Source organism: Impatiens glandulifera, chromosome 8 (assembly GCF_907164915.1).
Source record: "Impatiens glandulifera chromosome 8, dImpGla2.1, whole genome shotgun sequence".
In the NCBI taxonomy this organism is placed as follows: Eukaryota; Viridiplantae; Streptophyta; class Magnoliopsida; order Ericales; family Balsaminaceae; genus Impatiens; species Impatiens glandulifera.
The window spans coordinates 39,137,524-39,161,720 of NC_061869.1; the positions used below are offsets into that span (position 1 = coordinate 39,137,524).

General features: G+C 41.5%; 2 protein-coding genes across 2 annotated transcripts; both read right to left on the reverse strand.

Moving 5' to 3' along the window:
• Positions 1-8,606: 8,606 nt before the first annotated feature.
• LOC124913312 lies at positions 8,607-9,653 on the reverse strand. Its single transcript, XM_047453905.1, has one exon. It carries the CDS (start codon positions 9,651-9,653, stop codon positions 8,607-8,609), a length of 1,047 nt encoding a protein of 348 aa, XP_047309861.1.
• Positions 9,654-21,789: 12,136 nt separating this feature from the next.
• LOC124913313 (apical junction molecule-like) lies at positions 21,790-23,007 on the reverse strand. The gene has a single exon (XM_047453906.1). The coding sequence runs from the start codon at positions 23,005-23,007 to the stop codon at positions 21,790-21,792; it is 1,218 nt and encodes a 405-aa protein (XP_047309862.1).
• Positions 23,008-24,197: the final 1,190 nt, after the last annotated feature.

Below are 24,197 nucleotides of genomic sequence, written 5' to 3' on the forward strand. Positions count from 1 at the left end.
CTTGGAGAAGAGCCAATGAAGAATTTGAGTTGTTTGTCTACGAAACAACGAAAACTGCCGAGTGCATCGACCGCCGCTATTCCGTTTCTACACGCTATCTGTCGCTGCCGAATCCGTTTTCTACCAAACCAAGGAGCTTGACTACGACTTCGAGGTTACACAGCGTTGGAGAACTCTTACGCTCGACTTCAGTCGCAACTGGCAGGGGGTTTGTTTCATTTCCTCTTATCTCTAATATATAATTGCAGGCTCTACTAATTGGATATCTCATCAATTATATGCAACCTGTTGTATTTTATATGGTGAATTCTAAGCCATTCATTATTTGTTCTCAACATTTCAGTACATGAAACAGATCAATGCAATGATTTCTTAGGCACTCCACTAGGAAGAGGCTTTGTTGTGAGTACCAATTAGTTTTATTTTCTTCATCTTATCAATCATGTTTGTTGATATTTGGTTGAGATGTTATAAATCAATGCATCATCCATCCTTTAAAGTAAATTTGAGAAAATTTTCATACACTACTAGCATTCATTCTGCATCTCTGATTAAAAACATAGATATCTAATGTATCCCCTTCTATATTCATATATGTTTAGAATTTGTTTTTACTGACTTAAAGCTTCATTTGCTTGCTTGCAAAAACAATATTCTTCCTCTGGTTTGCGTTATTTGGATGGATATTTAAGTTCTTCATACTTGCAATATGGGTACTTCCATTTGCTGCTCCTCTTCTTATTAGCACTATTGCCAATAATTTTGTAGTTCAGGTAAGTTTTTCTATGCAGTATAAATTAGTTGTCGCTATAGATGACTTTACAGTGATGGTATTGAAATAGTCAGTATATGTATTTTTGGGCAATAACGACAAGTGCAATACCGACGACTGACGACCTCTTTTTCTACTGTCCCTAATTATCTATAGAGACGTCTTATATTCCAATAACGACGACCCTTACCGTCGTTATTGAGCTCTTTTTTACTAGTGAGGCGAAGACGTCTTTGTTGGCTTTTAGCAGCTCAACAATTTCCAAAAGTTCTTGGGGGTTTAAAATTTGGATGATTAGTACAATATATGGATCATTGGCTATGTTTAAATTGATTTCGATTTTCTTTTCTACGGTGGAGACAATATCATTCTTTGTTTCTAAAAAGTATTTGGTTTTGAAGTTTAAGTTAAAGTAAATATCATCCTCTGTTTCTAAGAAGTGTTTGGTTTTGAAGTTTAAGCTAAATGAAAAGGAAATATCATTTTTACTCATAGTTTGATGTCTACTTCTTATGTTACATTGATGGTTTTATTACATGTAAGAGAAGATAATTATGTTAGGATTAGTTACAACAACAAAAGAGGGGGGTTGAATGTTGTTGATTTAATCTTGACTTTTAATTTGGTTTTAATCTTGTTAGGGACTTAAAACATGTTTCTATTCTACACAAATCGTCGCAAGCTCTTGAAAGGATTCAAGGGTGGAAATGCTTGCTGGATTTGAAACAACAGATGCAAGACAGAAATATGCAGAAAGTAAATAACACGAGTGTTTAATGAATGTTCGGATATAAAACTCTTACGTCACCGCTACTTCTATTTCCATGAGGATTCCACTCGAAGAATTTGGTTATATAGAGCCTATACAAACTCATTCAGAAACTCAGGACTTAACAACTGCTTATTCTGAACTTCTAGCACTCATTCTGTTGAATAGACAACTTCTATTCAACTTATAACAATGAATATACTCTCATCTTTTACAATGTATGCTTTTACGATTATAGAGAGAGTAAGAACTTAGATCTTGTGTAAATCAGAACTATAAGAACCGGGACTAGAGAAATGGAGAAGTCACTGTTGTACTCTAAAGATCTTTTATAGAGAAGTGTAGCAACGGTCGACTTCTAAATCATGGATTATGAATTAACCAGGAAATATTCACCTTACCTCAAATCAAGAAATTCGGGGATCCATCGTACCGGAAATACAGGGGTCCCACGTTCATAAGTTTAGGGATTTGATGTTGTACTTTGATGTTGAGATGTAGGCAACTGTCGACTCTAATTCGTAAATACGTATCAACTTTCTAGTGGTTGAACACTTGGTTACAGTTGTAATAAACTGACTAGGAAGTCTGCATATAACCAACTATGTTGTCCACTATGTTGTTGATTTGTGCACATAAGTAGAGCACTTATACAAACAACTACTTAAGGAAGGCGTATGCTCGTAGTAAGACGTCTATCCTATATAAGACGTCTGCTCGCGCTTATTCAGACCACCGCGTTTGTTCACTTCCTTCAGCTTCAAGACATTTGCACCTCTACTTCAGACTAACTCGTCTGTTGAAGTGAGACGTCTACTCGTGCTTCTTCAGACTAACCCGTCTGTTGAAGAGAAACGTCTACTCGCGTTTCTTCAAACTAACCCGTCTGTTGAAGTGAGACTTCTACTCGTGCTTATTCAGAATAACCCGTCTGTTGAAGTGAGACGTCTACTCGTGCTTCTTCAGAATAACTCGTATGTTGAATTGAGACGTCTACTCGTTGTTCTTCAGAATAACCCGTCTGTTGAAGTAAGATGTCTACTCGCGCCTCTTTAGACTAACTATGCCTAAACATTTGCACAACTTAGTTTTATTCACTTAGTCATCATCAAAACTATGCTGTATAATATTAAGCTTAGTTTAACCTAAGTTTATTTTAATCAATTAAAATATTTAATCTTAATTAATTAATTCTTTTTCTTTATTTAGCTTATCCTAACAATTTTCCCCTTTTTGATGATGTTAAAACTTAGTTAAATGGAAGAAATGAAATAAAATTGAAAATAAAATATTTACAAATATACAAATTTTTAAGTAAATAAAGAAAAGTCCTCCCTTTTTTTTAGAAGCTTAAACATCCTTCAAACTTCATCCATCGAGGCCTTTATCGCCGAAGAGGAGTTGTTCCAAGTCTCCACTTAGACATCCACCTCTTCCTCCTCCGCGTCCTCCACTGTCTGGTTTCCTCTTGGAACGAGTGCCCCGATTGTAGCCATCTCTTCTCCCTCGGCTGATGCCCATTCGTCTAATACCTTCCCCTTTTTAATATCATCAACAACAGTTTCAGCAACTTCAAAGTATTTTTCTGCAGCAGTAACCACAACTTGCATGGCAGTTGCACTAGCAATTTCAATGTGCTCAGCATCTACTTCCTTGAGAGAGAGAGAATTATTTCAAGAAGCTGAAGGTCAAAGGATTGCAATGTTGAAGTTGTTTGTTTATGAAGTTCGAAGGCGTTTTGGATCAAGGAAGACTTCATCCTGGGCAGCATATTCCATATCATCAATACTTCAATTGAAGTCCTCGATATATCTTTAATAGCATTTGCCTGCTTTGAGGCAACATCTGTTGTTGTCTTTGAATTCGAGGCAGACTCCTTCTTTAGACGCTATAATTCACCCAATAATGTTCTAATGCTCTACTGTATAGGCGCCAAAGTATTGATAATTAAAGATTTGAGCTTTGTCGTTCCTCGAGAGGATTCCTCCATGGAAGAACGATTCGACCGATTCATATGAGACCCTGCTGGAATAAAGCGAAGTGGAGAGACTCGAATACTTATGTCAATTTCAGATGGCGCAGGTTTCTTGTCAGAAGAAGAGGTTCGAAGCACACATTACCCGAGTCTCGCATTCTTCTCCTTGAATTTCTTCGCACACATTTTTGATGAATCCAATCACTTCTTCTGCGTGAAAGGATTTGCAAGAATGGATTTCTTCTTTGAAGAAGAAGAAGTATGAGGTTTGGATTTTAGGGAGGATCTTCTTTCTTCAGACGTCTGCTCTTTATCTGAAGAAATTGTCTAAACAGATGGAGATCACTTCTTTGAGGAATGAGAGGAGAACTGTTCAGTAGTTCCAGAAGTTGTCTTTTTGGAAGATGGAGTAGACTACTGCTCAATAGGAGTAGAGACTTCCTTCTCAGCAGATGACTTCTACTCATACAGAATGATCTCCTCATCAACCTTGAAAGTCGTTTGTTCAACAATAGGAGACTTATGATTCTCATCACTTGAGGAAGGTTGTTGTTGCTTAGTAGTATGAAGAGTCTACTGCTCTTCAATACTTGGGTTCTACTCCTCAACATTAGCGAAAGACATCTTCTCCACGAAGAGCCGCTGCTCTTCAGCCATTTTGAAAGATCTAGTGCCATGAACGAATGGTAGGGCGGTTGAACAGTAAGAATCAAAGATCAGTCTCGAAGACGGGTGTTCACCTTGCCATCCATCTAGGTTGTACTTTCCAAGGGATCATAATTTGCCTCCCTGTGACAATAAATTGGGAGTAAGACATCCTACTTTTCCAACGAGCTCTCTACTCTTGATAACCTCGTGGACATTGTCGGTGCAGGTCGAGACTAGAATGCATTGCACTACTCAAACAGATCGTCATGTAGGATGAACTGATTGAATCTCTTCCGGAGCCTTATGCTTCTCCATTCATGAAATAATTTCAATCTCTCTTAAGAAGTGCCTCCACTTCTTCCATGATGAGGTCCATTGATTGCCTCACCATTGATTGAGGCCCTAATACCTCGACCGAGGCTTCGTTACCTCTGCCTACAACTTTGGAAGGTCTAGCAACACGGACAGGCTCCTTAGGTTATGAGTATCCCATGGTTTGAAGATTTGATGAACTAACCTATCCCTATCCGGTTGTGGACGGGTAGTCAAGTACCCGAGTTGGATATCGTCTTGTTGACATTCCTATTATCCCTTGTAAAGTTGTCTACTACATCTTCAATATTTGGTTCAATTTATTGAAAAATCTTTGCACGTAGTTCATTATTTTGGTTATTTTGGATGATTCCTTCCCTTTTTTTAGAGCTCGTTTGATGATTAGTTTTTATTTTTTATATCAAAAATTAATCTCATATTATTTTATTTTTAATTATTAAATCACTCAATTAACAATTCAATATATCTTTATTTAATTTTTATAAATTTTAAATACAAAATAATATTATAATAATTAAACTAAATAAAAATTTAAATAACCTAATTTTTCATTAAACAAATGTTTTTCTTCTAAATAAACAATAAATCCCCAATTAATAAACCAACATCAAATAAGCTCTTATAATTTTTAACTCATGCTTAATTTTGTGCTTAATGGATAATTCAGATCTTTTCATTTTTTTAATATCCTTTAAAAAATAATTAAATGATCTCCTTATGAAACTTACATAGGAATGGATTATTTAATTCCAACATTTGGGTAATATATTATTTAGTAATTGTATATTAGTTGTTATCATATAAAGATTAAAGCTCGGTTAAGGTGATCAATTAAAATATAAAGGTTATGGGCTTATTTGAATATCTATAATAAATGTGAGGACATACTTGTGTAGAAACATAAATGTCATTTATTATTTAGTTGATGGGCCGAATAATAAATGGGTATATTAGGGCTAGGTCCTCAACCCATATAGATAGTCTACATATTATGTTGATCTCATCATGCAAAAGGTTTCTGTTCATCTCTAAGAACACTCAAGAAGGCTATCGATAGAAGGTTGAAAGATTTAAACCCACTCACATGAGACATTCAGATTCAGGTCCAGATCCAAAATAAGAATATTCAAGATCAAGAGAAGATCCAAAGAATAACGAAGAACGAATTAATGAATCGTTCTTCATTTCAGATTCAGGTATGTTTCCGCAACTACAGTTTATCTCAATTTATTGACATAAAGTATTAAGAATATAGACTTAAGTAATAAAAATTTAGACTAAATATTGTAACATATTCATCATGAGCTCCTTTAGTTTGTTATCAACATTTTTAGGTGGAGGAGAACGGGTTGAAGATGCCTATAACATAACTCGAGGTGAGAAAATGAGTTATAATCTTAATGGAACCACTTATGAAAATTTTATTAGTGGACAAGAGAAAACTATTTAGATGATTGATAAATGAAACATTAATTACATAAATAAAAGGGGAAAAATGAAACACAAGGAATTTATAACATAACACTGTTAAATGGAACAATATCATCTTCCAAATGCCTTGACAAAGAAATGTGTGCTTCGTGCTTACTTTAATTATTTTATACTAAAATTTGAGCAATTATGTTAATATATTCTTTTTATATATCACACCATTCCACTATAATTGTACACTATAAATTTAAAAAAAGTACTATAAACATAAACAAATATCATAGCATTACGTGAAATTAAATAAACTAGCATAATTTACAAAGTTACAAGGATAAATAAAAATGACATTTACAAAGTTGAAATAAACAATACACAGTTGGGTCAACCGAGTGATCGTTTTCCTCCTCTCATTCATCGTTATTTTCGTTATTCATAAAAAAAATTGACAACAAATTTAAAAAGACATTAATTTAATTTTTTCTCATCAATACCGACCTCTTTCTCTTCGACTTCTTACTTTCATTTCTCGGTTAACCAAAAATATCATTTCTTACATAATAAATCTCTCATATTACTAATCTTGTGGCTTCACTTCTACACTCAACCATGTCAATGGTACCTGTTAGGATCGGGTTCGCCCTTGTAGGACCGTGGTGTTCCGGTTTTGGAAGAGTTGACCGCTTACACAACAACACACGCTCTGAATGGTGATAGTCCGGTTAAAGACTACAACCGTTATCAACACTACGCAGACTGTCACAGACTCTTGAATCGGGATCAAGGGCGGAAATGTCTGTTTCAGTCTGAAGCAACACACACGACTTGGATGAGGTTTATGAGGAATCGGTTTAAGGAGTATGTATAAACCGATTTTGATTATAGGAGTAGGATTATATTTCGGTTTTAGAGTGAATAAGAAGTAAATAAGTGTTAGGATCTAGGTAGCCGCTGGAGGACCGGGGGTTGGACCGGTTAGCGCGTCTCACTCAAAGGGTGGTGATTAATCCGGTTAGAGATTAACACCGGGGTTTCAATACTTCACAACCTGTCACAAACCCTTGAACTAGGTTCAAGCGCGGAAGATGTTTGCTTTCAGGTTGAAGCAGCACACTTGTTTGATGGACAAGGCCGGTTTTGGATGATGGAGATTTGAAGAATGGTGGGTCGGTTTCGGTGATCTGGAAATTCGGTATGGTTAGTATAGAGTCGGTTTAGAGCGGTGTGGTTAAGTTAGTCGGTTAGATGATGAAGCCGACAAAAAGTAAATAACAAGACAGATTTTATGGATGTTCGGAGATAAAACTCCTACGTCACCCCTTCCTCTCGAAACCGCGAGAAGGATATTCACTAAGGAATACAAGTACAATCCGATCGAGACTTATTTCCTGCTCGATAATACTCTTACAATTTACACCGAAATTGTAATACACACTTTGACTTTAGCACTTAGACTTTCTTAGAATAACACAATTTTATCACTTGTAGTAAATGCTCTTAACGCTTCACTTGTCTCACTGAGTGTCCCACATTTACTCTTCTTCAACTGCCCCTTTTTATAGGTGAAATATGCCAACGGTCATATTTCACTTCCTTGAATCTGATTGGCTGAGTAGAGGTGCAGTGATTCAGTGTTTCAGAGGTTCAGACCTGCGGTTGTTTCCTCAGACCTGATGGTCAACCTCAGACCTGGTATTCTGTCTCAGACCTGCCGGTCTGTTCTTCCGGTTTGTAAGACAAACCTGCCGGGTTTGTCTTTTACTTGATGTAGGCACTGTCTGTTGGACAGTTGTCTGTACTTGGAAGATCTTCTTTCTGACTTATCCCGAAGTGGAAGGATCCGGTAGTACTGTCTTCTGCAGCCTACGGTCTTTGCTCAGACTTGCATGGATATGGAAGTATTCAGTCTGTTCCTTTGGTATCATTCTCAGCAGATACCCAAATTGTCTTCTTGTACAGGTCGGTCATTCGACTTAACCGAGTGGCTTTTGGTATGAGTAATGTAGCCGGACTTCTTCCGGTTATTTTTCTGCCTTGTGGATGATCGGCTGTTTGATGATTCCAGTTTTAGGCTTTGGCCGATCCTTTCTTTTTGCGGTCACGTTCCAAGTATTCTTGATCGGTTTGGTAGCTTGACCGGTTAGTTTTCTTTAGCCGGTTCTGGTCCGGTTCCTTGTTCCTGCATGGAAAGTTTGTTTAAGTTAGGTATGTTTGAACCGGTCTAATTTTATCTAACAATTTCTCCCTTTTTGATTATTTTATTTAAAATTATCAAAATCATGTAAGTTTGCAACCGTAGGCCGGTTGTTTTGTTTGGCCGGATTTTTGAAACTGACTTAGGAGAAATTTTCGAAAAATTTTGAGAAAAATTTTGGAAGAATCTTTATCTTTTATCTTATCAATTTCTCCCTTTTTGATTATTTTATTTAAAATTATCAAAACTAAGTAGAAATGCAAAGGATGGCCGGTTTCAAAAGTAACTTTATATATATATAGATAACCGAAAGAGACAAAATATATATAAAAGCACTAAGGCAATAAGAGAGGAAAGATAGTCCCTATTCAGAGTCCGTGAAGTCATATAGGCTCTTCTTTTTCTTCGGGTGCTGTTGACCGGTCGGTTCGGAAGATCGTCGTCTTGTAGACCGGGACCGCAGTTGTTCTTCGACTTCATCTTCGACTTAGTCGTCCTGCTGCGATGCATTCGGGATGACCGGTTCAGAGATCTCACTGAGCAGCTCGGCTATTTGAACCTTCTTAAGGGCCTCCTTCTTAGGAGCCTCCCTCTTCCGCTTTTTCGGCGCTGAGGCGGAGGCAGCCGCCTTCTTCTTCTTGTTTTCTTCGGCGAATTCTTCCAGCTTCCGTTTTTGCCTTTCCAATCGTGCGGCATCCTCCGCAGCTTGAGCGGCTACTTTCTCAGCAAACCCTGGGAACATGACTTTAGCCTTTTTAATCCGCGCGGCTTCCTCTTCCTCTTCGGTAAGCTGAGAAGAACGCGGTGCCTCTTTCTCTTTACTTACTTCGGCATCCAGCGCATCCTGGATCCTTTTAGTCGTCTCAGCATCGGCCGCTATAGCCGCGGCATCCGCGTTCACCTTTGCCTTTAGCAGTTCGGCAACCTGTTCAGAGAGCGCCTTTAGTTCGGTCACGAGACCCACATTCGTCTTTTCGAGTTCGGAGACCCGGTCAAGTGTCGTGCCGACCAGATCATTACTCATCGCAGTTAACCGTTGATCGGTTCCTCTCTCAAACCGGTCGAAATCTTTCTTTAAATCGGAGGTTACGTCCTCCAGAATTGCAGTTCGCTGAACATATTTATCGCGCTGAACCGCCTCTTCCCGCATATCATCGCCGATTTCTGAGATTCGGTCCCGATTGGAATTCAAAAGAAACCATGTGGCATCGGCGAAATTGAGTGCCGAGCCAGTGATTCTTTGGAATCTATCCTTGAATCGTTGAACCACTGTGTCATCGAACTCTTGGATACGGCTATCAATCCGTTCCGATGTGGATGCTTCAAGCTTTTGAAGTCGGTCCTCAACCCACTCTTTAGTGAAGTCTGAAGCGGGGACTTCCGGTTGTGGAGGAGGTGATTGCTCGGTGAGATTTGGATCGGCTCTGTCACTGAATTCTATCGATGTCGCATTCTCCCTTGGAGGAGTTGAACAGTTGACCGGAAACCTGTCGATCTGGGAGGGGTATAGACCGGTATTTGCATTCGGCTGCATATGGCTTCCAGCCGCTCGATTTCTTGAATTAGTTCCCCTTTGGCTTTTTCAAGCCTTGCTAACACCCGCGGTGCTACGGTGTCCACCGTTTCCATCGTGCTGAGCTCCTCCGTAATGTTCCGGATACGTGTCTTTAGTTTCCGAAGTTGGACCTTCGGTAACAAGAGACAAGTTCGGTGTTGTACCTCTTGAAGTGTGTTGGAGTTTGTAATGTTCATCATCAGGTCCTCCACTTCCTCCAGTCTGTTGAGGCATTGCTCGTCTGTGTGGCCCGGTAGGATTTCTCTATACGGTGTACCAAACCGGTGCTCGTGCCACTCCAGGTATAGTTCTTCAACCGACTCGGCTCTTTTTCTGACGCCTTGAAGGAGTTTCCGAGATATCCTATCGGCCTCTGCTTCTTCGGCCTCCTCCCTCTCTGTGTTGTCGCCTTCATCATCGGCTTCTTTATCAGCCTCTTCTCCACCCTCGGTGGTTTTAGGGTTGGTGTTTGGTCCGGCATCATTGGGGCTCTGGGCCGAATGATCGTCTTCATTGACCGTTTTATCATCCTCGGTCTTCTCTGTGTCGGTTTGCTCAGAGGCCCACTCCTCATATTCTGTTTGCTGTGGTGGTTCTGAGAAAGTTATCTTTTCTTTGCCTTTGCCTTCGGCCTTTGCTTTGGCTGGGGCAACTTTCTCGGCGGTTTTCTTCTTTCGGCCACCTGTGGAGCTGGGGGCCGGCTGCGTCCTTTCAAGGAATTGCTTTGATCTGATGAGGCATCGCTCTGCGACAGCAACGCCGGGACCGATGTCGAGATTTAGGTGGAGGAAGATCTTACCGAGAGGCACGGCGTATCCCCACGACCGGTTTGAGTCCGGTTTCACCATATCCATTAGGTTGCTGAACACCTTTCTTGCCTAGTTGACCTCTCTTCCCTCCATCAGACCGATCAGCATCTTGATTTTGTCTCTTGTGAGGTTGTTGAGGTTTCCTCCCCTCGCCAGAATCGCCCTTGTGAAGATGTCACATATCGGGATATATTCCGGCTTCAACATTTGTTTGCTGCCGAATGTTTTGATCGGCTCTTTAGTTGCCGATAGAATCTGGCAAGCCGCCTCAAAGATGTCCTGTTCTATTTCTGTCGTTGCATCCTGGCCGGTTGTCGGAAGATGCAGGCTCTCGGCCACCAATGCTTCGGTGAGCACTATTTCAGAACCGCATACAGTCGCGGTGATGTTGTCGTAGGAGATGGTTGCGGTTTTGAAGAACTCTTCGACCGCATCTTTGTATATAATATGAGGACCGCCGAGGAAATATCCCAGACCGGTTTTGATTACCCGGTCAATAACTTCCTTCGCCTCGGGCGTACCTTTTAGCCGGATTTCCTCGAAATCCACCTGAGATAGGAGTCTGAACAAAGCCGAATCACGCCCCATGTTAGAGAGTTTGAGAGTATGAGATATAGCCGCTTCAGAAAGTGAGAGAGCTTAGAGAGAGAAAGCAGATTCGCATGAGAATGAAGTAAAATGACCGAAAGTCCCTTTTATAGATGCGGTTTGGAAACTCAACCGTCCCATCAATAAAAAGGGCGGGAATTTTCCCACCGAATTGAAATGAGCGCCAAACCGTGGGCGGGAGATAATGGGCGCCAAACAAAGGGCGGTAAACAGCGGGGCGACAATTTTGGGCGGGAGGTTTCCCTCCAAAAGCCTTTGCTTATGTCATTGATGACGCACTCTTCTTCTTGAAACCGATTGATGATACGGTTTCTAAGTCTAACCGGTTATTTTGAGTGATCAGAGTGTTTACAATTTATTTTAAGCGATGTTATATGACCGGATAAGAACGCGGTTTGAAGAGGTTAACCGGTTACTTAGATAAATGTTCAAAAATTTGGGAAGACACGGTCATTTAAACTGAAATGAGATTCAACAATATTGCAGAGATAAAACCGACAGAAAATTCGGTATTGAGATAGGCATACAGAAATAATGGAAAGTACAGCCTGTGAAAAGGTCATTCTAGAAATTCAGTCTATTGCCGAATCCTTGTCGAGGATGTTTGAGGATGAGGCCGGTGTGCCCGGTCCGAACTCTGGCCGGTACCCAAGAATCAGCTTGCTGATATGCAGTGCGTACCCGAGACCTCTCTTAGTCAGCACCATATTCTTGAGGTTTTCACATATGACCGTTGACCAGTTGACTGCCGATTCGCAAAGGATGTGGGTCATAAGGTTGTAGGTATTCCTAGAATACCGTTGATTCGGTGATTGACACAGAATCGAACGAGTCACGATTTCAAGGAGTAGTTGGCCGTGACTAGCAAGCTGGGTTTTCGGCCCATAGTGTTCTACCGGAAAAGAGGTGGCCGATAGATATTGGGCGGTTTCAAATCCCGCAAGGTCCTGTATAGTCGGAAAGTCAGAAAATCCTTCGGTGGGTAGACCGAATAGGGAGGCAAATTCAACCTCATCGATCCAGAATGTGTGGTCTCTGACGGTAGAGACGATGTATTTTCCCCTGATGCAGGCGCTTCGAAAGAAGGCCTTGACATCTTCTAGGAGAATAGGACCGGCCTCTTCAAGAAAAGGTTGAAGACCGGTTTCAGTGAGAGAGTGAAACATTAACTTTCGTTCAGGAGTTCCGTCTTCCATGCAAGAGTTGAAGTCAATGCTTAAGAAGTTACCCAAAGTTCGGCTCGGCATGATGTGGAGAGAGATGGTATTCAAAGGATTTCAGAGATATTTTAATGCTTTGAATGTGGTGATTTGATTAGAGGATGGCTCCTTATATAGGATCGGTTTTGGAGGGAAGATCCAAGCATTGATTATCAGTTTTGTTTTATTAAGGAAAAGAATCTTTACCTTTCCAATGTGCATGGGGAAGCGGCAGATTGCGAGGCCCGAGGTAGTTGTTAGTTGGAAAGTAACCAGATTAGTTAGATATTAAATATTCAGTTGGTTGGGAATTATCTCATTAATTAGGGATGCACTTAAACATAACCGAGATTAATTAGATGAGACCGAAAATAACATAGAACAATGCCGAAATGGCATGAATAACAATGAGGGGAAACATGCAATCAAACGAAACATAACCGAAGCCGAAGGGAACACGGATGAAGCCGAAACGATCAAACATGAGTTGGATAAAGATACACCCGGTACATACTGCAAAACGACCGGATGCAAGAAGGAGTGACTTAAGGTGCGCGGCGATTGACTTCACGGGGGGGGGGGTTGAAGTTCCTCCTCCTCCAGGCTCTCTCAAACCGATCATAGAATGAATCGGTTGTCTCTCTGGTTAACACATGGGCTTGGTTCAAACCTTCGCCGGGACAGGTTGGAACACCAAGTTCCACGAGAAGGCTGCTTATTTGGGGAATGAGACCGACCGACCGGATTCCGACCATCCAGATGAGGATGTCGAATAGCACCCGGGACCAGTTGACCGGCGTGCCGGTGACAATGGCAGCCATCATGTTGAAGGTTGCTACGCAGTAGGTGTTGGTGACATCCCTACCAAAGATGCCCCTACCTATTACATCATTGAGGAGCTGATATTCAGCCCTCAGGAGTGACTTAGAGCCATGATCATCAACAGGCTCATCCGACCGGGCAAGAGAAAGGGAGACCTCAGACCTCAGCTTTAATGTCGGCCGGTGGGTTGAGGTCTGTGATCCCTTGTTTGGGCAGACTGAAGCACCGAGCGAAGTCCTGCTCGGTGAAATCGAAGATAATACCCCCAACCTTGGATTGAATGTGGGTATCAAAGTGAGGAGTACCCCTGAATACTCTGGCATTATAGTAAAACTCCAGAATGGATTCAGGGTAGACAATTTGCTTATCGTCCAGAAAATACTGAAGGCCAGTATCTTCCAGAGCCTTAATCATCCGATACACTTCATAGTGCTCGGTACTGGAGCAAGATTCAAAATCGACTTGAAGGATGTTTGGGAACTAAGACATGATTGGGTTGCCTTAGTGAGAGGATGTGTTTTGTTTTGTGAATGTTTTAGTGAATGTGTGTTTCCCTTAAATACTAGTTTGGGGCTATCCTATTGTCCAGGTATTGAATGAGGTAATGTCTATTGACCGTAGGGTACAAGATATTGCATGAAATAGTCATGTTTTTCAGACTAGGTTGTCGGTCGTAGGCCTGGACTGTGAAAGATATCAAAAGATCTTCACGTCTTTTTAGGCACAACCTGTTTTACTTTGAGAGGGTAATGTTGCAGAACAAATATTCTTAATCCCTGATAACTATTCCTCTTCTGTTTGAAATTCAAATAATCTAGGGTAGCCAGCTTCCGAACCGGTCAGGTATCAGTTGTTCATCCCGATGCGGTTATTTGGTGCATGCACCAAGTAGCCGGTCGGTTTACTCTATCTAATGAGCTGGGCGGTTCTTCCACAGACACCCCGAAGATTCGAAGTTCAACAGTTTAGGAAGAGTTACCGGTTTTGTCTGTCTGAACCGGTTTCCCTTTAAGCATCCTTTGGAAGGATTTGGCTAATGTCGGTTAAGCCGAGAGTAAGCCTGAATTGAGAAAACTTAGCTTCCTGTAGCGGCTTTGTGAAGATATCGGCTACTTGTTGATCGGTCGGTACGTATTCCAGACGGATATGCTTCAGCGTGACATGCTCCCGGATGAAGTGATGCCTTATATCGATATGCTTGGTTCTGGAGTGGAGAACCGGGTTGTAGGTGATTGCGATGGCACTCGTGTTATCACAGAAGATCGGGGATTCTTCGGCTATAATACCGAAGTCCTTCAGCTGTTGTTGAATCCACAAGAGTTGAGAACAGCAACTTCCGGCCGCCAAGTATTCAGCTTCCGCGGTTGATGTGGCCACCGATGTCTGTTTCTTGCTGTGCCATGACACCAGTCGGTCACCTAGGAATTGGCATGTACCGCTTGTGTTTTTCCTGTCAATTTTACACCCTGCTTAGTCTGCATCTGAGTAACTTGTTATATTGAAGGACGAATCCTTTGGGTACCACAGACCGACATCAGGTGTGCCCTTTAGATACTTCAGTATCCTCTTTGCGGCTGTGTAATGGGATTGCTTTGGATTTGCTTGGAATCTCCCACACACACCAACTGTAAACAGGATGTCCGGTCTACTCACAGTTAGGTATAGAAGAGAGCCGATCATCCCCCGGTATGCAATCTGGTCTACCGATTGGCCCTCATCATCCCTGTCCAATTTAATTGATGAGCTCATTGGAGTAGCCGCCGAGGAGCAGGTGTCCATTCCGAATTTCTTCAGTAGCTCCTTGGTGTACTTAGGTTGACTGATGAATGTTCCTTCTTTAAGTTGTTTAACCTGAAGACCTAGGAAGAAACTTAATTCTCCCATCATACTCATTTCAAACTTGTCAGTCATCATTTTTGAAAACTTATCACATAACTTAGGGTCGGTGGAACCGAAAATGATGTCATCTACATAGATTTGAACAAGTAGGATATGTTCCTTCTTTTCAAATTTAAACAATGTTTTATCCACCGAACCGATGGTGAAATCATGTTTTAATAAAAATGCGGTTAGTGTATCATACCAGGCTCTAGGTGCTTGCTTTAGACCGTATAAAGCTTTATTTAGCCGGTATACATGGTTTGGAAATGCAGCGCTTTTGAAACCAGGTGGTTGTTCAACGTACACTTCTTCACGTAGATCACCGTTCAGAAATGCACTTTTAACATCCATTTGAAAGACCTTAAAGTTTTTGAAAGCCGCAAAAGCTAAAAAAATCCTAATGGCTTCAATCCTGGCTACAGGGGGCAAATGATTCTTCAAAATCAATGCCTTCTTCCTGTTTGTAACCTTGAGCCACTAATCTGGCTTTGTTCCTCGTGACCAAACCGTCCTCATTAAGTTTGTTTCTTAATACCCACCTTGTTCCTATGACCGATTGATCTTTCAGTATGGGAACTAGGTACCAGACTTTACTACTCTCGAACTGGTTTAGCTCTTCTTACATTCCCAAGATCCAATCCGGATCTGACAATGCTTCATCTATTCTTTTCGGTTCAATCTGGGATATGAAAGTAGAGTTAAAATATCCTTCCAGAAGTTGACCCCTAGTTCGAACAGGTTCTGAAGGGTCACCTATAATTTGCTCAGGAGGATGTTTACTGTTTCTTCTGAGATTCAGTTCAGGAGTGTCTACCAAGTTACCGTTTATTTGATCAAGGCTACACTTGTCGGTAGGCTGAACAGGATTGTCAGACCGACCGACTTCCTCCGATTGGACCGAGGTGTCAGCTTCCTGTTGTGGAACAGCTTGATCCGGCTGGGTATCAATATTACCCATTTGGTCATGGATAAACCGCCTGAAGACCGGAGTCTCATCTTCACTATCAGAATGAATATCGTTATTTTCCAATCTGTTGTGTAGATCAAAGCATGAAGCAGTATTGCTTTCAATCGATTCATCGAACACAACGTGAATTGTTTCCTCCATGGTTGCAGTTCTATTATTATAAACTCTATATGCTTTGCTTACTGCTGAGTATCCAAGCATGATGCCGGTATCGGTTTTTGCATCAAAAACGGTGAGTTGGGTTTTACCATTTATATGTATATAACACTTACAACCGAAAATCCTGAGGTATTTGAGTTTAGGAACCCTGTTAAAATAAACCTCATACGGTGTTTTATTGTGAAATCTGTTTATTAAAGAGCGGTTTTGTGTATAGCATGCAGTGTTGATAGCCTCGGCCTAGAATTTATGAGCAATGCCGGAGTCGGCTATCATGGACCGTGCGGTTTCCTTGAGAGTCCGGTTTCTTCTCTCGGCCAGGCCATTTTGTTGAGGAGTCCTAGCACTAGACAACTCGTGTCTAATGCCGGATTCATCAAGATATGCAGTTAATGTACTATTGGTAAATTCGGTACCTCGATCACTTCGAATGCTATTAATGTGAGTTGATTTTTCATTTTGCAGTCGCTTAAGAAGTGTAATCAAGTTTGATACGGTTTCACGTTTAGATGGTAAGAATATAACCCATGTATATCTAGAATAGTCATCAATAACTACCATGGTGTAGAGCATGCCTCCTAGACTAACAACCTGAATCGGTCCAAACAAGTCCATATGAAGGAGGTCTAAGCATCGGCTAGATTGAATATTTCCTTTATTTTTAAAAGATGACCTAGTCTGTTTACCCATTTGACATGCTGAGCAAACCTTATCCTGGTTAAATACTATATCAGGAATGCCTTCAACTAGCTTTTTACCGCGAATGTAGTTTAAAGTTTTCATGTTTAGATGGTTTAGTCTCTTGTGCCACAGCCAGGTTTGATCGGTCTTAGCTATCATGCATATAGGATATTCTACTCTAGTTTTCCAGTCTACCTTATAGATGTTACCTATCCTATTTCCGGTTAGTAGTACGATAGCTTGAGAGTTCTAAACTAAGCATGCATGTTTAAGGAATTCTACTGTGTATCCAGCATCACACATCTGACTAATGCTAAGCAGGTTAAAACTTAGGTTTTCAACTAAAAGTACATTATCAATGGTTAGGTTACCATGGACAATCTTACCCTTGCCTACAGTTTTACCTTTTGAGTTGTCACCGAAGGTGATTAGAGCACCGGTTGCTGTTCTGATATCGGTTAACAAATTGCTGTTTCCGGTCATGTTCCTGGAGCAACCGCTGTCCAAGAACCATTCAGAGTTTCCTAGCCGTTTCTTTGGATCCTGCAAAATGTACATATTTACAACTATTTGGTACCCACATTTACTTGGGTCCACATGCGATTAGTCCCTTAGGTATCCAAACCTTGATAAATCGGACGGTTTTCTTTGCTAGGGTTTTAACTGTCCTTTTGGCACTCGGTCTCGTGTATCTAGGTTTTCCTACAGAGGTCCTAAAGGGTGATGGTCTTTGATTCGGTGATCTATGGTTTGACTTACGTGGTTCAGGAAAGGCTTTCTTATGTCTGAAGATTTCGGCTTTTCTTTTCACAGGGTCAAGCCATGATCCGGTTGGACCAACGTAGTCGTATTTTAGCTTTTCTTCCCTATAATATGCGGTCTCCTCTTCTTCAGCGGTCCAGGAGCTCTTAAGAAATTTTATAAAGGGAAGGTTTCCTCTTGTAAGCCTTGCTTTCTCTATGGGTTTTCGGTCTTTGGAGCTATCTTCTGTGTATCCTAGGCCACGCTTACAACGAGGATGCCTGTAGTGTCTATTCAAGTTCTTTACTATATCACTAGATCTCTTATATGCGGCCATCTTATATTGAAGTCGGGCATTTTCTTCCTCGGTTAACTCTCTAGTCGGTTCACCTGATTGTTCGGTCTTAGGATCTAATTCGGTCTCTAAAGTACGAGTATCATTAGGTTGTAAGACTTCCGGTTCGGTTATAATGGGTACCTCTGGTTCTGTCGGAGTGGGTATTATGGGATCGATTCTAATGTTGAGATGCTTAGGTAGCATGGTTAGTAGGTTCTTATATTCTTCCACCATGTCATTCAATGCATTGTATAACTCATCTTTAGTAAATTCGTCGCAAGGAGAGTCAAGTACCTGTTCTTCATTTGCCATGAGGCACGTAAGTTCATCATCACTGTCACTGTGAGCCCATAGACTTCCTCCATCGTCGGCTATCAGTGCTTTCGGTACCTCACTTCCTTCACCGGTTTGTTGGTAATTGTTTCTGTCATTTTGATAGTCCGGTTTCTGGGTATCCCTTCTTGGTTTCCTGCATTCCCACTTAAAGTGTCCCAAACAGTTACAGTTGTAGCATCTTACATTGGATTTGTCACCATAGTAGTTGTTCGGTGGTTGGCTTCTTTTCATGAACCTCCCAAATTTCTGTGCAAGCATTGCCATGGCATCCTCAGTGAACTGTTCGGCGGTTCTGATCGGTACGGGTGCAGGAGCCGGTGCCGGTGCAGGTGTAGGGGCAGGTGCAGCCGGTTCTGTAGATGTGATTAGTGCTCTGGTTGATGTTGAAGCCGAGACTTCCTCTTCGGTTCTATATCTCATTTCGAACTCATATGCCTTGAGATCTTCGAATACATCGTATAATTTCATCTTACGTAGGCTCTTTGACTCCCTCATTACCATTGTTTTTATGTCCCAAGCACTTCTTGTTGTCATACTTCTTGCCCAGAGTTGCTAGTTCATCTAACACACCAGTGAACCGGTCACTGTATTCCTTCATAGTTTCTCCTGGTTTCATTTTGATGCTTTCAAACTTCTGTGTGGCCACCATTATTTTGTTCTCCCTTGTTCTTTCATTTCCTTCAAAGATCTGGATAACCGTGTTCCATGTCTCCTTCGCGGTTTTGCAATCTCTGATCTTGCAGTATGTGTTTCTGTCCACGCTGTTGGAGATCCGGTTTCTTGCATGGTTGTCCAGATTGTTTCTTCTCCTATCTTCAGCCGTCCATTCCTTTCTGTCCTTATCAATGAATATCGGTCCTTCGGTCAGAATGGACTCCATTTCATCATCCAAGGTAACTAGGTGCAGGTGCATACGTGCCTTCCAGTTGGCAAAGTCATCACCTTCTAGCATTGGAGGCCTATCCTGATACAAGCTTGCTTGAGTATTGAAACTAACTGCTCTGATACCAATTGTTAGGATCTAGGTAGCCGCTGGAGAACCGGGGGTTGGACCGGTTAGCGCGTCTCACTCAAAGGGTGGTGATTAATCCAGTTAGAGATTAACACCGGGGTTTCAATACTTCACAACCTGTCACAAACCCTTGAACTAGGTTCAAGCGCGGAAGAGGTTTGCTTTCAGGTTGAAGCAGCACACTTGTTTGATGGACAAGGCCGATTTTGGATGATGGAGATTTGAAGAATGGTGGGTCGGTTTCGGTGATCTGGAAATTCGGTATGGTTAGTATAGAGTCGGTTTAGAGTGGTGTGGTTAAGTTAGTCGGTTAGATGATAAAGCCGGCAGAAAGTAAATAACAAGACAGATTTTATGGATGTTCGGAGATAAAACTCCTACGTCACCCCTTCCTCTCGAAACCGCGAGAAGGATATTCACTAAGGAATACAAGTACAATCCGATCGAGACTTATTTCCTGCTCGATAATACTCTTACAATTTACACCGAAATTGTAATACACACTTTGACTTTAGCACTTAGGCTTTCTTAGAATAACACAATTTTATCACTTGTAGTAAATGCTCTTAACGCTTCACTTGTCTCACTGAGTGTCCCGCATTTACTCTTCTTCAACTGCCCCTTTTTATAGGTGAAATATGCCAACGGTCATATTTCACTTCCTTGAATCTGATTGGCTGAGCAGAGGTGCAGTGATTCAGTGTTTCAGAGGTTCAGACCTGCGGTTGTTTCCTCAGACCTGATGGTCAACCTCAGACTTGGTATTCTGTCTCAGACCTGCCGGTCTGTTCTTCCGGTTTGTAAGACAAACCTGCCGGGTTTGTCTTTTACTTGATGTAGGCACTGTCTGTTGGACAGTTGTCTGTACTTGGAAGATCTTCTTTCTGACTTATCCCGAAGTGGAAGGATCCGGTAGTACTGTCTTCTGCAGCCTACGGTCTTTCCTCAGACTTGCATGGATATGGAAGTATTCAGTCTGTTCCTTTGCTATCATTCTCAGCAGATACCCAAATTGTCTTCTTGTACAGGTCGGTCATTCGACTTAACCGAGTGGCTTTTGGTATGAGTAATGTAGCTGGACTTCTTCCGGTTATTTTTCTGCCTTGTGGATGATCAGTTGTTTGATGATTCCGGTTTTAGGCTTTGGCCGATCCTTTCTTTGTGCGGTCACGTTCCAAGTATTCTTGATCGGTTTGGTAGCTTGACCGGTTAGTTTTCTTTAGCCGGTTCCGGTCCGGTTCCTTGTTCCTGCATGGAAAGTTTGTTTAAGTTATGTATTTTTGAACCGGTCTAATTTTATCTAACAATAAGTAAAAGACACGAGAAAAGATTTTTTATGGATGTTCGGAGGAAACCCTCCTACGTCACCCCTTCTTCTCAGATTATGAGAAGGATCTCCACTAACTTTCAAAGTTACAACACTTACAATGTCGGTCGAGCCTAACTCGCTACTCACCGGTTACACCAATTCACTCTTGATGTAATACAATGATACATCACAATAAAGATTTTTGTAAATGAAACAATAGTTTAGGATCGCGCGTGAGATTTCTTTCTCTCTCTTAAGATATTTCAGAACCGTAATAAATGAAGTCGCTTCGTCTTCCTTTTATAGTGAATGAGATCCCAACGGTCATCTTCTTCTCTCACCGTGGGATTGGTCAGTTTGAAACCACGCCGGTTCAGAGATGTTGCGTGCACGTTTCAATTTACTGACACTTGGCAAACATACATATACCGGTCAGGTATGGATGACGTAGCCGACTTCCAGTTTTGGACACGTGTCAGACATGCACCTTCCGGCTGTGTAAGTCGGATTTTCGGATCAGCAAATTATCATTATTTTTATCGCATGCTTCTGATCCGGATCTTATCTTCTTATATATTCCCAAGAAACATCTATTTCGTCATATTACGTCATCTTTGTAATTCTGAATTTCCGGTTGACTCTTTCGTAATGTGGTCCGATTGGAGTATGAACTTTTCTTTGTTAGCCTGTCTGTTTAAGATGTTGAAGTCGGTTCCTCTTGATCATGACTTGATCATCTGGAGCCGGATTGCTTTGATGTATTCTTCAGCCGGTTTATGAAGTCTCCTGCCGGTTTATACGACTCGGTCTGTTCCTGCACATGAAAGTTGATAGTAGTTTAGTTTTCTGGCCGCTTAAAAAAATTAACTTATTTAATTTTTCTATCAATTTCTCCCTTTTTGATTATTTAGAATAAATATTCAAAAATCGTAATGTATGGCCGTTTTGAAAATTAACTTACTTAATTTTTCTTATCAATTTCTCCCTTTTTGATTATTTAGAATAAATATTCAAAAATCGTAATGTATGGCCGATTTAAAAATTAACTTACTTAATTTTTCTTATCAATTTCTCCCTTTTTGATTATTTAGAATAAATATTCAAAAATCGTAATGTATGACCGGTTTTGAAGAATGTGTTTAACAATTTCTCCCTTTTTGATGTTTTTTCAAAGAAAAATTTCAAAAAAAATTGGTTTTTCAAAAGATGTTTAGTATAATCATAAATTTGAGATCAAGAAAAATGACTGAGTTCTAAAACAAAATATTAATAGATAACATAGATAAGTTGTTCATAAGAAGATAAGCTAAGGATTGGATGATCCCCCCCTTTTCTTTTTCCTTTTGCCTTTCTTCCTCCTCCTTCAATTCCCGTTCTCTTCTTTCCGCGTCAATTTGCCATCCGGTAAATACACTTGATATACCGGGATTTCGCTGGTTGAACCGGAAGGCACTGCCTACTGGTCTGGGTGGTCGAGATGATTGTGCAGCTATCGGACCGGAACTTATAGATGCGATTGATAACTCAACTCCTTTCTTCTTCCGCGGGTTGAGTCGTGCAACGTCCTCTTCTTCTTCTTCATTCAGAGGTTCCTCGAGCTGACCACCCGGTTGATACTCTTCAATGCCGCTTTGTTCTACTTGATGTAACAAGATCGCAATCTGCTTTCTTTTATTCTTGTTCCTTGTTTTCATTGAGTGCGAAGCTTGTGCTGGTGTGGATTCCGGTTGAGTGGCATTTTCCGCCTCATAGACTTGCTTGGCCAACTCGTGGTCCTTGTCTTCGGTTTCTTTTCTTAACCGTTCCCTAGCATCTTCTTCGGCTTGAATTCTCCGAGCTGTTTTGGCATCTGAACGAATCTGCTCTTTAGTTCTATCCGCTTGCAGCTTAGACAACTCCTCAATTTGAGCTTCCATAGCTTGCATCATTTCAAGTAGGGGAGCGGTTGCCATTTCAACAGACTTGTCAATCATTGTCTTGATTGATGTTTGAACCGTTTCGACAATTTCAGAGTGAATGGATGCCCGGACGGTTTCAACCAGGTCGGCTTGAATGGTTGCAATTTTGGCGTCTGTAGAAATGTTGTACTCGTTAAGGGAGGAGATGATTATGTCAACAACAACTTCCTTTATTTGCGCAAGTCCCGTAGTCTGATCAGTCTGCGATGGAAGTCTGCTCCGGTTATCCTCTTGTTCTGTTTCATGCATCTGATGCCCCTTTTTCCGGTTTTCTGCCGACTTGGAAGATTCTCCGGTATTGAAGATTGGTCTACTTTGAAATTGATCGGCATACAGCAGGAAGTTTTTGCACTCCTCTCTCCATTCTGCCTCTAGCCGGTCAACATTGTGTGCGAGATCATCTCTTAATGTCTGAAACCTCTCAATCATTCTTAACTCCATCAGAGTTAGTTCCGCTCCTTCTGCCTTCTTCAAGGCATCATTTACCGCTTGCAACTTGGCGTATTCCTCCATCACAGGAGTTTTAGCGTATGCGGCTTAGATGACTTCGGTACCCGTGACCTTGAGAGCTTTCTGTTCTAGTGACACGAGTTTCTCCCAATATTCATTGTCGTTGAGGTCAGGGATCATGTCGGAAATCTTTGTTTCACATCGCAACCTGACACATAAGTGATAAGGAGTGGCCAGCTCTTCAGCTTCCTTATTCATATCCCGGATGAAAGATTGGAACATTGCTTCTTCTTCTTCTACTGAGATAGCTACCTCGGCTTTGGGTAAAATTTCAGATTGTCCGGGGCCGGTTTGCAGTGCACTTTCTCCTCTCACCGGAGAACCTTCAATTAAGACTTCTTTACCTTTGTTAACCTGAGATGGACCTTCCGGTGTGATCGGTGGGTTTGTCGACCCATCTTGAGCCAGTTGAGGATTTGATTCGGTTGGAACAGATTTGTTCCCAACCGAACCGGATGGTTCCTTTTCTTCGTTGTTTCCCTCCTAAGCCGGAGGAATGATGTTTTCTGAGTTGGCCGTTTCTTCGACCGGATGAATTTCAGGCTGACTAGTTGCCCCAACCTGATCAGGTTTTTGGAAAAAACTTGTTACATCGTCTTCGGTTTCATGGGTAACATTTTGGACTACGTCCTCTATGACCTCTGAGGTTCTCAATCCCACATCGTCGATTATATCGTCGAGGTTTTGGTTGGAGATTTAGAATTTTCGGATTGAATACTAACCTCCTTATCCGGATTCTCCTTTGATTTGGAATGAGTTTCTTGGCTTCCCGAGGGTTCGGCTTGCCTTGATGAAGGGGAATCGGCTGCGTTTGGACGGACAGTGTTGAGCGGAATCGGCTGAAGTAACTATTCAATTCTTTTCGGTGATTGCTCCGAGGATAGAGTTTTCTCGGAGTCTTCCGATTTCTTGCTTTTCTTCGCCGACTTCTTCACCCTTCCCCTTTTCTGCGGGACTTCAGTTTGTTTAGCCTTTCCCTTTGGATCGGCTTGTTTGGAGCTCTCACCGACCGGTGCAGCCGGACCGGCTCCTTTTGCGGACTTGGCCCTTGTAGCCTTCGGTTTGGCCTTCTTAGTAGTTCTCTTGCTCATGAGCTCATAGGTTAGAATATTACCGGGTGCAAGTGGTTCACCTTCACCGATTTCGACTTGAAGGAACCGCATGATCTTCCCAATTTGCATGGCGTATGCTTA

Coding starts and splice junctions, on each gene's coding strand:
- LOC124913312 (XM_047453905.1), bottom strand. CDS start 9,653: ATGCAGCCGAATGCAAATACCGGTCTATACCCCTCCCAGATCGACAGG.
- LOC124913313 (XM_047453906.1), bottom strand. CDS start 23,007: ATGGAGGAATACGCCAAGTTGCAAGCGGTAAATGATGCCTTGAAGAAG.